The sequence below is a fragment of the Rhamphochromis longiceps genome, linkage group LG8, assembly GCF_057381845.1.
Source record: "Rhamphochromis longiceps isolate RC_006_pf linkage group LG8, R_longiceps_female_GT1.1, whole genome shotgun sequence".
Taxonomy (NCBI): domain Eukaryota; kingdom Metazoa; phylum Chordata; class Actinopteri; order Cichliformes; family Cichlidae; genus Rhamphochromis; species Rhamphochromis longiceps.
The window spans coordinates 6320131-6334610 of record NC_140564.1 but is presented as its reverse complement, the minus strand read 5'-3'; the positions used below and the strand labels follow the sequence as shown (position 1 = coordinate 6334610).

Genomic DNA, 14480 nt, shown 5'->3' with positions numbered 1-14480 from the left:
GATGGCACAACACAGACGAGCCACCTCATCAGGCCAAGACTCTGCAGTCATAACGACTATTGGCCATTGATCAATGGTCATGGCAATTTACAGATTAATGTTCAAGGAACTGACCTGACATTCCATTGTGCACTCAGTGGCGCTAGTTTCACTCATTATGCAAATGTACTGTTTGGCTGGGGAAACCTGCTTAGACAGAAGAATTCACTTGAATGAGTGAAGTGATGTTTCTACCACTAAAAACGCCACATCCACATGAACAGCATCAAGTTTTTGGATGATTGCACATGCATCAAGACATTTTATAACAACAATGAAATAAAGGACAATGGGACAGCATTAGTGAACTATAACTCATTTGTACTGCATTTTTCTCTGGTTCTCCTGTCTTCACTGGAAGCCAGATCTCCAGTTTAATAGCCACTGCCATATGGGGAACTGAATATTCAATCTGGCTGATCTTGCACTTTGGTTCTTGTTGATTCTGGGAAAGTCAATCACAATTTTCACAGATGCAAAGTTCAAAACCACAGACTGATTTTCTGTAGTTCAATAGCTGGAATTCATATCATGCATGGACACATAAATAGTTTTCAAGTTTGGCAATAAAAGGTTCTACTCATTGCAGCAGATAAGTGCAAGCAGGGACACCAGTCATTTCTCAAGGTGCTCCGTCTTAAAAAATGTCCCTGTTATGTCTCTTCGTCTGCCTCAATCTCCTGAAATTTGTCCTATACACCACACAGGCTGTTTACTCCAGAGATCAGCTGATCACCCTGATGCTGGTTGACAGACCCACAGATGTACCAAATGAAATCTGGAGGAAAACACAGCGAGGATGCAGACGTGGAGGACAGAAGAGGAGAAGGAAGGAGACAGTGAGACAGCAGAGGCTCGAAGAGAGAAGGAGGTACAAACCATGTCTGCTGTCTATTATAATGGGGAACGTTCGGTCGCTAGTAAACAAGATGGACGCGCTAACAGCGCTAGCACGGAGTCAGAGGGAATACCGGGAGTGTAGCTTGATGCGTTTCACTGAATCACAGATGCGCCAGGATGTTCCCGACGACAACGCATCCGCGGAAGTCTTCCAAAGTGTTCGGGGCTGCTGGGACGGCGCTGTGAGCAGTAAGTAGAGGAGGAAGGAGCGGGGCTTGCCATTCTCGTTAACAACCGCTGGTGTAACCCTGCCCGCATAACAATCTAAGAACTGGTTTGTTGCCCGGATTTGAACTGTGCGCTGTTAGACTCAGGCCATATTATTTGCCCATTACTCATGTAATCTTGGTGGCTGTTTACGTTCCTCCCTCTGCCGACCTTACTGTGAGAACATCAATGGGCTCACTGAGTGTATCACTGACCACATAAACTTCTGCACAGGCTTCATTGTCCCAGCTAATTTTTACCCAAATAACAAGCTGTGGATGACTAAGGACATCAAAGCCCTCCTCAATGACAAAAAGAGGGCTTTCAGAGGGGGCAAAAAGAGAAGGTGAGAAGGGTCCAGGTGTTACTGAAGGACACGATCAGAGAGGCTAAGGACAATTACAGGAGAAAGCTGGAGTGGAAACTATCACTTTCATTCACGACCAGGTTCAGAAGCAAAGGAGGAGGCTCCACTCAGGTAGGTCTGCGGGACCAGATGGAGTGAGTCCGCTTGTCCTCAAGGCCTGTGCTCCCCAGCTTTGTGGAGTCTTTCATAAACTGTTCTGGTTGAGTCTGAGTCTGCAGAGAGTCCCGGTGCTGTGGAAGACATCATGCCTCGTCCCTGTATCAAAGACGCCACGTCCCAGTGGCCCCCAGGATTACAGGCCTGTGGCACTGACCTCCCACATCATGAAGACCCTGGAAAGACTCGTCCTGGAGCAGCTCCGACCCACAGTCAGACCACATCAGGATCCCCTTCAGTTTGCTTACCGACCCCACCTCGGAGCTGAGGACACCATCATCTACCTGCTCAAGTGTGTCTACGCCCATCTCGTCCAGTTGGTGAGATGTGAACTTGTGAGGTTCATGGTTTTTTTTACTTTTCCAGTGCATTCCTCACCATCAGGCCGACCCTCCTGGGTGATAAGCTAACAGCGATGCAGGTGGATGCTTCTCTGGTGTCCTGGATTGTTGATTATCTGACAGGACGACCAATATATGTGTGTCTTCCCAAATGTGTGTCTGACAAGGTGATCAGCAACACAAGGGACTGTCCTCTCCCCCTTCCTCTTCACCCTCTACACCACAGACTTCAGCCACAGCACAGAGACCTCCATCTTCAGAAGTTTTCTGATGACTCTGCGGTGGTTGGATGCATCATCAGGGGTAATGAGTCAGGCTGTGGTTGACTCCTTTGACATGTGGTCTGAGCAGAATCATTTTGCAGCTCAACGTGGCAAAGACCAAGGAAGACCAGGAAACTCTTGACCCCTGTTTCAATCTAAGGAGTCAACGTGGACATTGTGAAGGGCTATAAATACCTTGGAGTATGCATAGACAATAAACTGGACTGGACGTTCAGCGAGAGACTGAGATTACCAAAAAGCACCACTGAACGACACAGGAAGTCATTCCTGCCTGTGGCCATCTCCCTGTACAACTCCTCCATCTAACACACTGTAAACACTGCAATAGTTACACCCTTTTGCACATGCTCTGCAGTAAAATAGCATATGACAAAGTTCACAGGTTAGAGTCAAATGTCAATCATATATATTCTGCCTCTGTAATATTCTTGTCAATATTCTTGATATTTATTTATAATTGAGTGATTTGTATATATTAGTGCTATTTCCTAAATTTGTAAAATATGTAACATTTTGTATTGTTTAAATAGTTTAGTCTGTTACTGTTACTGTCCTGGAGCAACTGTAACCCAATAATTTCCATAGGGATTAAAAAAGTATTCTGACTCTGATTCTGATTTATCAGTACATATCCATGTTTTTATATCTAAGTGTAAAGACAAAGCTGACACTTGTGAGACAGCGATGTGAGCATCACAGCAGATGCCTTTGTGTCAAAGTAACTGAGGATAAAACACAGAAAAATATCAAGGAGATTTTCCTAGCCTGGCTTTTTATAGCACCTAGCCGCTTTAAAATATTCTGCAGTAGTTAAAAAACTGAAAACTGAAGAAGACCATGAATCAATATATGAACATTGCCTGATGCTACTGAAGTGAAGCAGAGCAAAGTAACAGAGGTTTATCAGAGACACGGCTAAGTGTTTTGCAGTTTTGCATCATCTGTAAAACTTTAAATTTCTTGAACAGGTATTGAACAGCAGAAATGAGGCTTTCTTGTCAGAGGTTATCTTTGAAAAAAAAAAGAGCAGCAGCCAACAGCACTGCACACAACAGATAGACTGGTGCGCAATAAGCACCAAAGCATACTAAGCAAGCGAATAATGCAGAAAATACACTGGGAGAGAGTTCTGCAGGAAGTAAAAGCAAAGGTAAGAGAGAATGCATGACAGTGCTTATCAAATTTGAAGCGTAGCGTTGATCTTCTTTTGCTGCTGGTTTAGTCAATTTTGGTCGGAGAGTGAAGAAACCTGCAGCTTCAGAATCTGTGAGATGTCAGCTTTCACCATCCAGAATGTCCGTGTACGTGCCGTCGGGTGAACGGGGAGCTCCACGCTTTAATTTTACATGTTTTTGCAGAACTGTTTACCTCATTTCCTGTTTTAACTCTTTGGTGGTTGTTGAAATAGTTTCGTGAGATTTAACCTGAGATCCTGGCATTTCTGGCAAAATACATTTATTAGTTCTGTCAGCGTTAATCTCGTTAAAATGATGTTAATGCCATAACTGCATTAACGCAGCAAATCTCCGTTAGAGAGTTAGCGCGGATCACCCCGTGCATCGGGCTGCATGGTACTAATGTATAACTAGCTAACCGTGCTAATGCGTTGACGCCGTGCAGCCCCTTGGACAGGGCGATCCGTGCTAACTCGCTAACAGAGATTTGCCGCGTTAATGCAGTTATGGCGTTAACGTCATTTTAACGAGATTAACACTGACAGCACTAACATTTATATTTAAAAATCGATTCGAAATTGAATGAATCGACATCGCATTATTCAAACTACATTTTTTAAACCCACACCTATCTTATAGAACTTGAAATGTGTTCATGTTTAGTGATGGACAGCGAAGAAGGATCCAAATGTGGACTAAGGAAGGCAGGCGAAAGTTAGCAAAAGGCGAGGTGACGCAAAAATTGTCCACAGGCAAAAAACAAATCCAGGAAATACAGATACAGCCACTTAAAACAGCTGCCTTATACCTGACAGGGCCATGCAACCACGAGTAGTAACGCCCCTATGCGGCATTTAGGAAAACCGTTGGTAATGTCTTGTGTATCCATCAGAGGGCGAGGAGCTGTGTAGTGGCGCATTCATTTACAAGCTTGCTAAACAATATATTTATACCTTGTAAATTTGTTAAGCTAGTCTATAATTATGAGAGAAGCATAACGTTGAACCTTTCTATAAAACACTGATATAGGTAAATGCTTGCAGCAAATAAAATACAAGTTGTGCACACTGAGCAAGCCAGACAAAAGGTAATAATTCTATGATTATTGTGACCTGTGTTTGTGAACATGAAAGCATAAAACAAATATTTCATTGCACTGCTAATGCTCTTATATAAAATGCAAAATGTGCTCCGAATGCACAACAATATATATGTGTGTGAGTATTTCTGCCAGAAATATGTGATGCTTTGTTCTAAATATTTTGGGTGATTAACAAGGTCAGGAAAACGCTACAACAACCACGAAACTCTGGCACCGTGCTTAAAACTGGCAATTCCTGCCATGTATGCTTTCCAAATAAACGTAAAAGCAGAAAGTCCTGCTTGCTGTTTGCCATTAATCTTAGTATATCACCTTTGCGACTGATTTTAGTGCTCTGGTTCAAAAATTTTGCGCTGTGAAAGGAACACTCCAAATCCAACAACTGGTACATGTCCCACAAATAAGTGTCCAACCTGCAGTATTTATTTATTTAGATATAGGCGCAAAAACTCCACGTGCTACAGGTAGGAGAGAATTAACTGTTATTAGTCTTTAACCTGGGCGTAATGAGCGACTAACAAAGCGCGCTCCCAGCCCCCACAGAATACAAGTTTTTTCAACTAGGCAATCGGCAGATTATTATCAACTGATATCGATTTTATTAATTTTCTACATCGTTTCTTGGGATTGTGGAATCAAAGCTTCATCATCATCATATGACTCCTCAACCTGAATGCAGGGAACAAGCCAAGCAAAATTTATGGGAACCCATACGGAAAAGAAATAGTAAAAACTTATATGTGATTACTCATGAAAGTGGCCACTTTCGCATTACTTTCATACATTGTTTTAGTAAGTATCCAAAACATACAAGTTTCATTATATAATTTTTCAAGGGATCTTATATCTGTTTTCACACTTGTATGCTTTTCATACAAGTTTCACACAAGACAGATACAAACTTTATAAGATTTATATATATCTTTTCCATATGGGAAACTGCGGGAACAGGCATGACAATAAATAAATAAACACTTTAGACGCTTTAACTCAATTTGTTAAATATATTACGTAGATGTCTTCACAGTAGTTTAACTAAAAATGTACAGATTTCATAATTTTTCAAATGTTACAAAGCCACAAACTACTATAATGATAATTCAAACAGAAGTCTGTACAACAACCCTGCAAACAATAGGCTAAATGAACAAAACAAACCCACAATAACAAACAAAAGCTTGGGTCAAAAACCCTTATAACCTGACAAAGTGTGTGAATTAAGCCAATATTTTCTGTCAAATCTTATCAGCAGCTTCATTTTCACCACTTTGAACAACCCCCATTAAAAAGAGTGGAATAAGCAGACTCTCTTTCTCGTGTGTGTGTCATGTTCTTCTTTGTGTTTTATCAGGCATGGATGGAATGAACATTTACATGATTTACATAATGCTTTTCTGGTCTTTCTTACCATGTAATGCTAGACAGGTCACATTTAAACATACATTAATCCAGTGTTTTAGATCAGCGGTCCCAAACCTTTTTTACAGACCAGATTAATTTCAGACAATATTTTCACAGAGCGGCCTTTAAGGTGTCGCTTATAAATACAACAAAATAAAATGATACCACCGAGACAAAAACTGTGGTATTTTGTAAATATAATAATAAACGCAAATTCACTGTGTAATTTTGTTACTTTATTAGCAGTGTCCTTCTGAAATGCGCCAACTACATCCTCCTCTCTGCTCCTTAATGCTCTCTGGTCACTACACTAACGCGTAAATATTTCTTTCAAAATAAGACACACAACTACAACACGATACCAAACGACTCACGGCCTGGTGGTTGGGGACGGCTGCTTTAGTCTATACAATTTAAACCCTTCCTTACATCCATGAGCAAATTTGAAATCACCAACAAACCTAACATGAATGTCTTTGAACTGTGATAGGAAACTCTCTAATATTGTGTAGTCCACCCCTGTGTCTGCCTACACAGCTTAGGGAGTACTTGGAGAGGACCCACCCAGACACATGGAAAACCTGAAAACTCCACACAGAAAGGACCCAGCTGGGGTTCAAACCAGGAACCTTCTTGCTGGGAGATGACCTTACCCTAGGTCTGCCCTAGAAGATCTCACCCTAATGTGAACAACACCTACAGTACATTTATTAATACTCTCTTCTCTGATGTGTGTGTGTATGCATGCCCACACTCACCCCATCCGCCTTCTCTTGGGTGTTGGCCAGCATCTCCTGCAGGGCTCGTACAGACAGCGACTGCTCCAGCACAAAAGTGCAGATTGACAGATCTGGAGGTACATTCTGAAACAACAAGAAAACAGCTATAAATTTACATCTAAATTAAAACCTCCTGTCCACTGTTGTGTAGGCCACCTTTATACCACCAAAAGAGCCACGGTTTATCCTGTGTGGCACAGGAGACTTTATTAAATCTATGATGAGTACAGCTCTGACTTTGTGCACACACAATTCTTAGTAAACACGTGAATCCTATAAAATATAGCATGAATGGAGCTATGAAAGCTATGAGGTATAGAGTAGTTTTCAAACTGTAATGCTATTGTGGAAGCTGTGACACTCATTTAATTAATTAGGCAACTTCTCCAAAAGCATTTTGGTTTGTGATCTGATGATCAGGGTTTGATGAACATGACACATAAATACATGCTACAGCCAACACGTTCTGGATTTTTTTCTTCAGTGAAATCATTTTTCCCCACTCATTTGATGGTGATCTGGCTATTCTTGTGAAATAAAGGATTATTACTTATGTCAATACTGTACCTTGGAGTTTGAAATGGACTCGAGGAAGCAGAGTCTGTTCCCAAAGCCTTCAGCAGCAAGACAAAGTTTTTGTTGCTCCTTGTGGATTGTAGCTGAGCATTGTAAGACCACTTCATCATCCTAAACATAGAAAGAAAAACAGTGGGTCAAGACAGAGAGCTTAAAACAAAGGCAGCAGGGAGCAGGGCTGTGCTGTGCATCGTTGGGGTCATTAATCAAAAAAAGTAAAACACATTATTCATTACCTTTCTTAAAAGTATTGTAGTATGCTACTTTATTACTTGCCAGAGAAATTTATTTGTTACACTAAACGATAAAATGACCTGAAACGCACTGCCACATAGTTACATTTAACAATATAAACTATAGGCTACAGTTTCCCACACACCAACAGAAAATCCCTGTCCTAATAAGGGCAAACATATGATCTTTCTTTTAGTGTTTACCTATTAACACAAAGCAACAACAATAAGCAAATATGGAAACCAGCCCAAAGAGAATTTAAAGCAACTGCCACAGTGATTTTACTGTAGAAACATGTACAGTAGAAATGGAGACAACCCTGCAACCCTGACTGCTCATCAGCTTATCTACTGAAGTTCAGGGTCTGGTCTGCCTGTTTAAGCATGCTGTCTGTGTAGGTGTTTGTTCAACCAAAATTGCATTCCCAGTATAATTTCTGTTCTGGATGCAATTTGCATCAATCCACCATTTTTCTTCTCTAACACTCTAAAATCACTGATTTAATGGAGCTGTAGAGGTCAGGCACAGCGTATTTTAGGCGGCGGCCAAGGGTGGAGACTCTGGCAGACCAATCCCAATCCCTGGCCACCAAGGCTGATGACTGGGACATGGAATGTCCCCTTGCTGATGGGGAACCTGAGCTAGAATGTGAAGTTGAGAGGTACCGGCTAGATAAAATCGGGTTAAGCTAAATGCACAGCTTGGGCTCTGGAAGCAGTCTCCTCGAGAGGGGCTGGACTCTGTCCCAGTCAGGAGTTGCCCTTGATGAGAGGCGGCAGGCTGGAGTGGGTATCTTGGTATCCCCTTGGCCTGCTGCCTGTACGTTGGCATTTTCCCAGTGGGCTAGAGTCCACTGGAGTCCCTGAGCAGGGGGTTCAAGGGTGCTTCACCTGGAGACTCTGTTATCCTACTGGGAGACTTCAATGCTCTGTGGGACAGTGAGACCTAGAGGTCAATGTTGTAACCAAATGGTGGACATTGAAGAGAACGGCAAACTCAACATCGAAGTTTACCGGAAGCCCACACACACGGACCAGTACCTCCTCTTTGACTCCCATCACCCTTTGGAACACAAACTTGGAGTAATCAGGACCCTACACCACCGGGTAGAACATGTTCCCTCTAAGCCTGAAGGAAAAAGAAGGAACACACACATGTAAAGGAAGCACTCAAAACGTGCGGCTATCCTAAATGGGCGTTCTTAAAGTCAGCAAAGAGGCACAGAAAAGAAGATCAGACACCAGCGAGGGAGGATAAGAAGGACAGACGCAACAACATTGTCATCCCCTATGTAGCCGGTGTATCAGAGAAACTCAGGAGAGTTTTCTCCAAGCATGACATCCCAGTGTATTTCAGACCCAGCAACACGCTCAGACAGAAACTGGTTCACCCCAAAGACAAAACGCCAAAACACAAACTTAACAATGTGGTGTATGCTGTACAGTGCAGCGAGGAATGCTCAGACCTCTACATTGGAGAGACCAAACAGCCACTTCACAAGCGCATGGCACAACACAGAAGAGCCACCTCCACAGGACAAGACTCAGCAGTCCATCTGCATCTTAAAGATAAAGGACACTCTTTCAAGGATGCCAATGTTCACATTTTGGACAGAGAGGACAGATGGTTTGAAAGAGGAGTGAAAGAATCCATCTATGTCCACTGTGAGCGACCATCTTTGAACAGAGGCGGGGTTTACGACACCAACTCTCTGCCATCTATAATCCAGTTTTGAGATCCCTTCCCAGACGCCTTAACGCCCACTCACATCCTGGGCCATCTGAGCTCAGGAATTCGCATGATAAGGTGGGGCCAGGTTTCACAATGAACACACCCGAAACTCTGGCTGATTGGGACCCACGCCCAGTTTCCCACCTTGGCTCAGGCGACTAGAGGATCATCAGGGGGTCCTTTTGTCCCTCTGTGGGGGGTCACTCCCACTAGGTTTATATCTGGGACTCTCCACCATTTGACCTTAGAACTGAAGAAGCTTCTCGGATGAGAGGTGAAACGTCTTCAAGTAACTTAAAGAAGTCCAGACGCTTTTCTTTGCAAGCTCCTTTGACAAATGGTGGACACTGGAGGTGAAGGGAGTCATCAGGCTGAAGGAGTCATATCTGCTTCGGTCTACCCAAATTGCTGTTATAAGTACATCTCTGCAAAACATTGTATCCTTATTAACATTAAAGAAAACTAAAAAGAAATATAGATCAACTTAAAACAAAGAATAATTTTATTAACATTGTTTTTTAGTGGAGTCAGATGTCATGTCAGTGAACTGGTTCTCCTCTGCATAGCTGAAACCAGTTGGAGCTTGTGCATTGAAAGGATCTTTCACCCAGTCATACTGGGAACTGTTTTCAGGGAAGTATGCGATCAGTTTTGAAATGTGCTGCTTAATACATGGAATCACTGAGGTGGCATCATAGCCAGTATCAACAAATTAAAGCAGATTCTCGAATAAATCAGTATTTCCTTCATCAAGATTGCTGTCCCACATTGCAAGCTTTTGGGTGAAAGAGCTGATCTTGCCTGTGACCTGAGGGAGGTGTTTATCTTTCCCTTGAAGCCGTAGATTTAGTTCGTTTAGCTTTCCAAATATGCCACTAAGATAGCCCAGTTTCACCAGAAAGTTCTCATCACTAAATTTTTCAGCCACTTCAGACTTGTGCTCCTGCTCCAAAAATATTCTCATCTGCTCTCTGAGCTCAAAAACTCGGGACAAGGCTTTTCCTCATGACGGCCACCTCGCTTCACTGTAAAACAGCACAGCTTGATGTTCAGCTCCCATCTCGTCATATATAGTCAACAACAGGACACAGTCAACAACCTGTGTCTGAATGTGGACAAAACAAAAGAGATGACTGTTAACTTCAGGAGAGCACAGAGAGATCACTGTCCATTTCACATCAATGGAGCCTCAGTGAAGGTCGTCAAGAGCACCAAATTCCTTGGTGTTCACCTGGCAGAGAACCTCTCCTGGTCCCTCAACACCAGCTCCATAACTAAGAAAGCCTAACGGCGTCTCTATTTCCTGTGGAAGCTGAGGAAAGCCCATCTTCCGTCATTCATTCTCACCATCTTCTATGGAAGGACTATCGAGAGCATCCTGAGCAGCTGCATCACTGTCTGGTATGGCAACTGCACCATATCAGATTGCAATACTCTGCAACTTATAATGAGAACAGCTGAGGAGATCATTGGAGCCTCTCTTCCCTCCATCACAGACACTTATCACACCTGCTGCCTCTGCAAAGCCTTAATGGAGGACCCCACGCACCCCTCACACACACTCTTCACCCTGCTGCCTTCTGGCAAGAGGTACCGGTGTATTCGTGCCCTCACTACCAGACTGTGAAACAGATTCTTCCCCCAAGCTGTCAGACTCCTGAACACTGACACACACACAAATACCTTCATACCAAGCACTTATCTGCACAATCACATACACACACACGCACACCTTCATACACCAAGTTACTTTTTGCACAACGCTCAGTCTTTTGCACAGTTATTTTGCGCGGTTGTGTCTTATTGTTCTGTTCTGTCTGGTCTTTTTGGGGTTTTTTGCACATTGCATGTGTAGTCCTGTGTTGATTGTCTGTTACATGTCATAGGTAGCACCATGGTCTCGTTTTACTGTGTACTGTACCATTGCACATGGTTGGAATGACAATAAAGGCACTTGATTTGACTTGACTTGAGACAGCAGAGAATACTCTTGTTTTTAGTGGTCTGGTCTTTATAAAATTGACTACACCTACAATATCAGTCATAACCTTACTTAGAAAAAATAGGAAAGGCGCCTTGATGCCAGTGCTTCTCTGTGTATAACACAGTGTGTCCATTCAGCATTAGGCGAAACCTTCTTGATGAGCGCCCGAAGCCCTTTTCTCATCCCTGCCATGGTCTGTGCACCATCACTACAAATACCAATGCAGTTCTCCCACTTTAGCCCGTTCTCAGTCAGGAAGCAGGCCAGCATTTTGAATAGCTTTGCAGATGTGTCTCTGTCTCTGACATGTTTACAAAAAAGTAGATCCTCACACAGGAACTTTGTCATGTCACAACGTACATAAGCAATAAACAAACAGTCTTTGTTGCTTCATCAAACTGTAAGGCAAAATGTTTGTCTTTGAGTTTATCTACCAGCTGTTTTTTAAGGTCGTTACCAATGTCATTTATGCGTCTGGTGACAGTGTCACTGGACAGAGAGATAGTTTTATTTTTGCAGCACTCGTGTCATCCAGCATGCCAGAAACCATGTCTAATGCTGCAGGCAGACTCCTCTGCTATGGTGTGAGGGTTTTTGCACTGAGCTATTTGGTATGCCACCTTGTTTGATGCTAACCTTGCTCGCTGGTTTACTGAAGGAGCTTTCACAAAGATGATTGTCGGCAATATTCAGAACATTTTCGCTGAAAAAACTCAAGTGGTTTATCAGTGTGACTGGGATGTAATGTCTGTAAGTGGCACCTTAATTTATTTGGCTTCAGTTAAACAACTCCTTGGTAGCAGGGCCTCTGTGGTGGATGAGGTTCCTAAAAGCTTTGGGTGTTGTAGGGTTGTCCTGGTTGACCCGCCTCTACAATGGTTCATAGAGATCACCAGCAGTACATCGGGATTGGCAAACCAGGGTGGTGGTTCCCATCTTTAAGAAGGGGGACTGGAGAGTGTGCTCTAACTATAAGGGGCTCACACCTCTCAGCTTCCCTGGGAAAGTCTATGCCAGGGTGCTGGGGGGGGAAAAAAGAGTCCATCTGTTAGTTGAACCTCAGATGCAGGAAGAACAATGCAGGTGTTGTCCCAGTCGCAGAACACTGGACCAGCTCTAAACCCTCATGAGAATATTTCAGGAATCACTGGGAGTTTGCCCAAGCAGTCTAGATGTTTTGTGGACTTGGAGCAGGTATCAGACACTGTCCCTCTGAGTATTTTGTCAGTAGTGCTTCAAGTGTATGGGGTGTCTGACCAGTTGCTACAGAAGTCATTCCCAGTGGGTATTGGACATAAGGGCTGCCCTCTGTCACAGATTCTGTTCATTATTTTTATGGACAGGATTTCTAGGTGTGATCAAGTGGCGGAGAGCTTAAATGTTGGTGGTCTCAGAATCTCATCTCCACTTTTTGCAGATGATGTGGTTCTGTTGGCTTCGTCAGGTGGTGGTCTCCAGCTAACACTGGAATGGTTCGCAGCCAAGTGTGAAGCGGAGTCATGGTCCTCAGCTGGAAAATTTTGGAGGTCAGGGATGAGTTGTTGCCCCAAGAGAAGGAGTTTAAGTATCTCGGGGTCTTGCTCATGAGTGAAGGGGGAGGGAAGCGTGAGATTGACAGACGGACTGGGGCTGCAGCTGCAGTGATGTGGATGCTGTGCTGGTCCATCATGGTGAAAAGAGAGCTGAGCTCTGATGTACCAGTCCACCTATATCCCTACGCTCACCTATAGTCATGAGCACTGGATAGTGAGCAAAAGAACAAGATCGTGAGTACAAGTGGTGGAAATTACCTTGCTCCAAAGGCTTGCTAGCCTCTCCTTTAGACTTAAGGTGAGAAGCTCAGCCATCCACTTAGCCACATTGAATGGAGCCAGCTGAGGTGGTTCGTGCATCTGACAAGGAAGGTTGGGCCAGTGGCATGTCCCACTGGAAGGAGGGCGATATCGCTTGCGTTCTCGCTCGCTCACTCTCTCGTCACTGTCACTTCTAAAACTTTCTTCTCTTTCTAAATAACCAAATGTCACGTGTTCACATATTATTGGTTGCCATGGTATATTTTTCTACCAACAGGAAAGAGGTGTCAGTGTTTTTGTTTGCACTAAAGACGCCAATAGTATTCAGAAAAAAGCATTGCATATATATATATATATATATATATATATATAAAACACCCAGCACGCCCCTGCGGGCGGTTTATCCTTCAAGCTCGGGTCCTCTACCAGAGGCCTGGGAGCTTGAGGGTCCTGCGCAGTATCTTAGCTGTTCCCAGGACTGCGCTCTTCTGGACAGAGATCTCCGATGTTGTTCCCGGGATCTGCTGGAGCCACTCGCCTAGCTTGGGAGTCACCGCACCTAGTGCTCCGATTACCACGGGGACCACCGTTACCTTCACCCTCCACATCCTCTCGAGCTCTTCTCTTCTCTTCTCTTGGTATTTCTCCAGCTTCTCGTGTTCCTTCTTCCTGATATTGCTGTCATTCGGAACCGCTACATCGATCACTACGGCCGTCTTCTTCTGTTTGTCTACCACCACTATGTCCGGTTGGTTAGCCACCACCATTTTGTCCGTCTGTATCTGGAAGTCCCACAGGATCTTAGCTCGGTCATTCTCCACCACCCTTGGGGGCATCTCCCATTTTGACCTCGGGACTTCCAGGTTATACTCGGCACAGATGTTCCTGTACACTATGCCGGCCACTTGGTTATGGCGTTCCATGTATGCCTTGCCTGCTAGCATCTTGCACCCTGCTGTTATGTGCTGGATTGTCTCTGGGGCATCTTTACACAGCCTGCACCTGGGGTCTTGCCTGGTGTGATAGACCCCAGCCTCTATGGATCTTGTGCTCAGAGCTTGTTCTTGTGCTGCCATGATTAGTGCCTCTGTGCTGTCTTTCAGTCCAGCTTTGTCCAGCCACTGGTAGGATTTCTGGATATCAGCCACCTCCTCTATCTGCCGGTGGTACATACCGTGCAGGGGCCTGTCCTTCCATGATGGTTCCTCGTCTCCCTCCTCTTTCTTGGGTTTCTGCTGCCTGAGGTATTCACTGAGCACTCGGTCAGTTGGGGCCATCTTCCCAATGTATTCTTGGATGTTCGTTGTCTCATCCTGGACTGTGGTGCTGACACTCACCAGTCCCCGGCCCCCTTCCTTCCGCTTAGCGTACAGCCTCAGGGTGCTGGATTTGGGGTGAAACCCTCCATGCA

General features: G+C 44.1%; 1 protein-coding gene across 1 annotated transcript in view; it reads right to left on the bottom strand.

Annotated features, from left to right (window-relative positions):
- Positions 1–14480, bottom strand: part of LOC146663001 (ryanodine receptor 2-like) — a 313610-nt gene that overhangs the window by 234175 nt on the left and 64955 nt on the right. The window contains exons 2-3 of the mRNA XM_085415589.1: positions 7319–7438; positions 6731–6835 (exon numbers count right to left, since the gene is read on the bottom strand). Coding sequence (XP_085271715.1) covers positions 6731–6835; positions 7319–7438 — 225 coding nt within the window. The remainder of the gene's footprint in view (positions 1–6730; positions 6836–7318; positions 7439–14480) is intronic.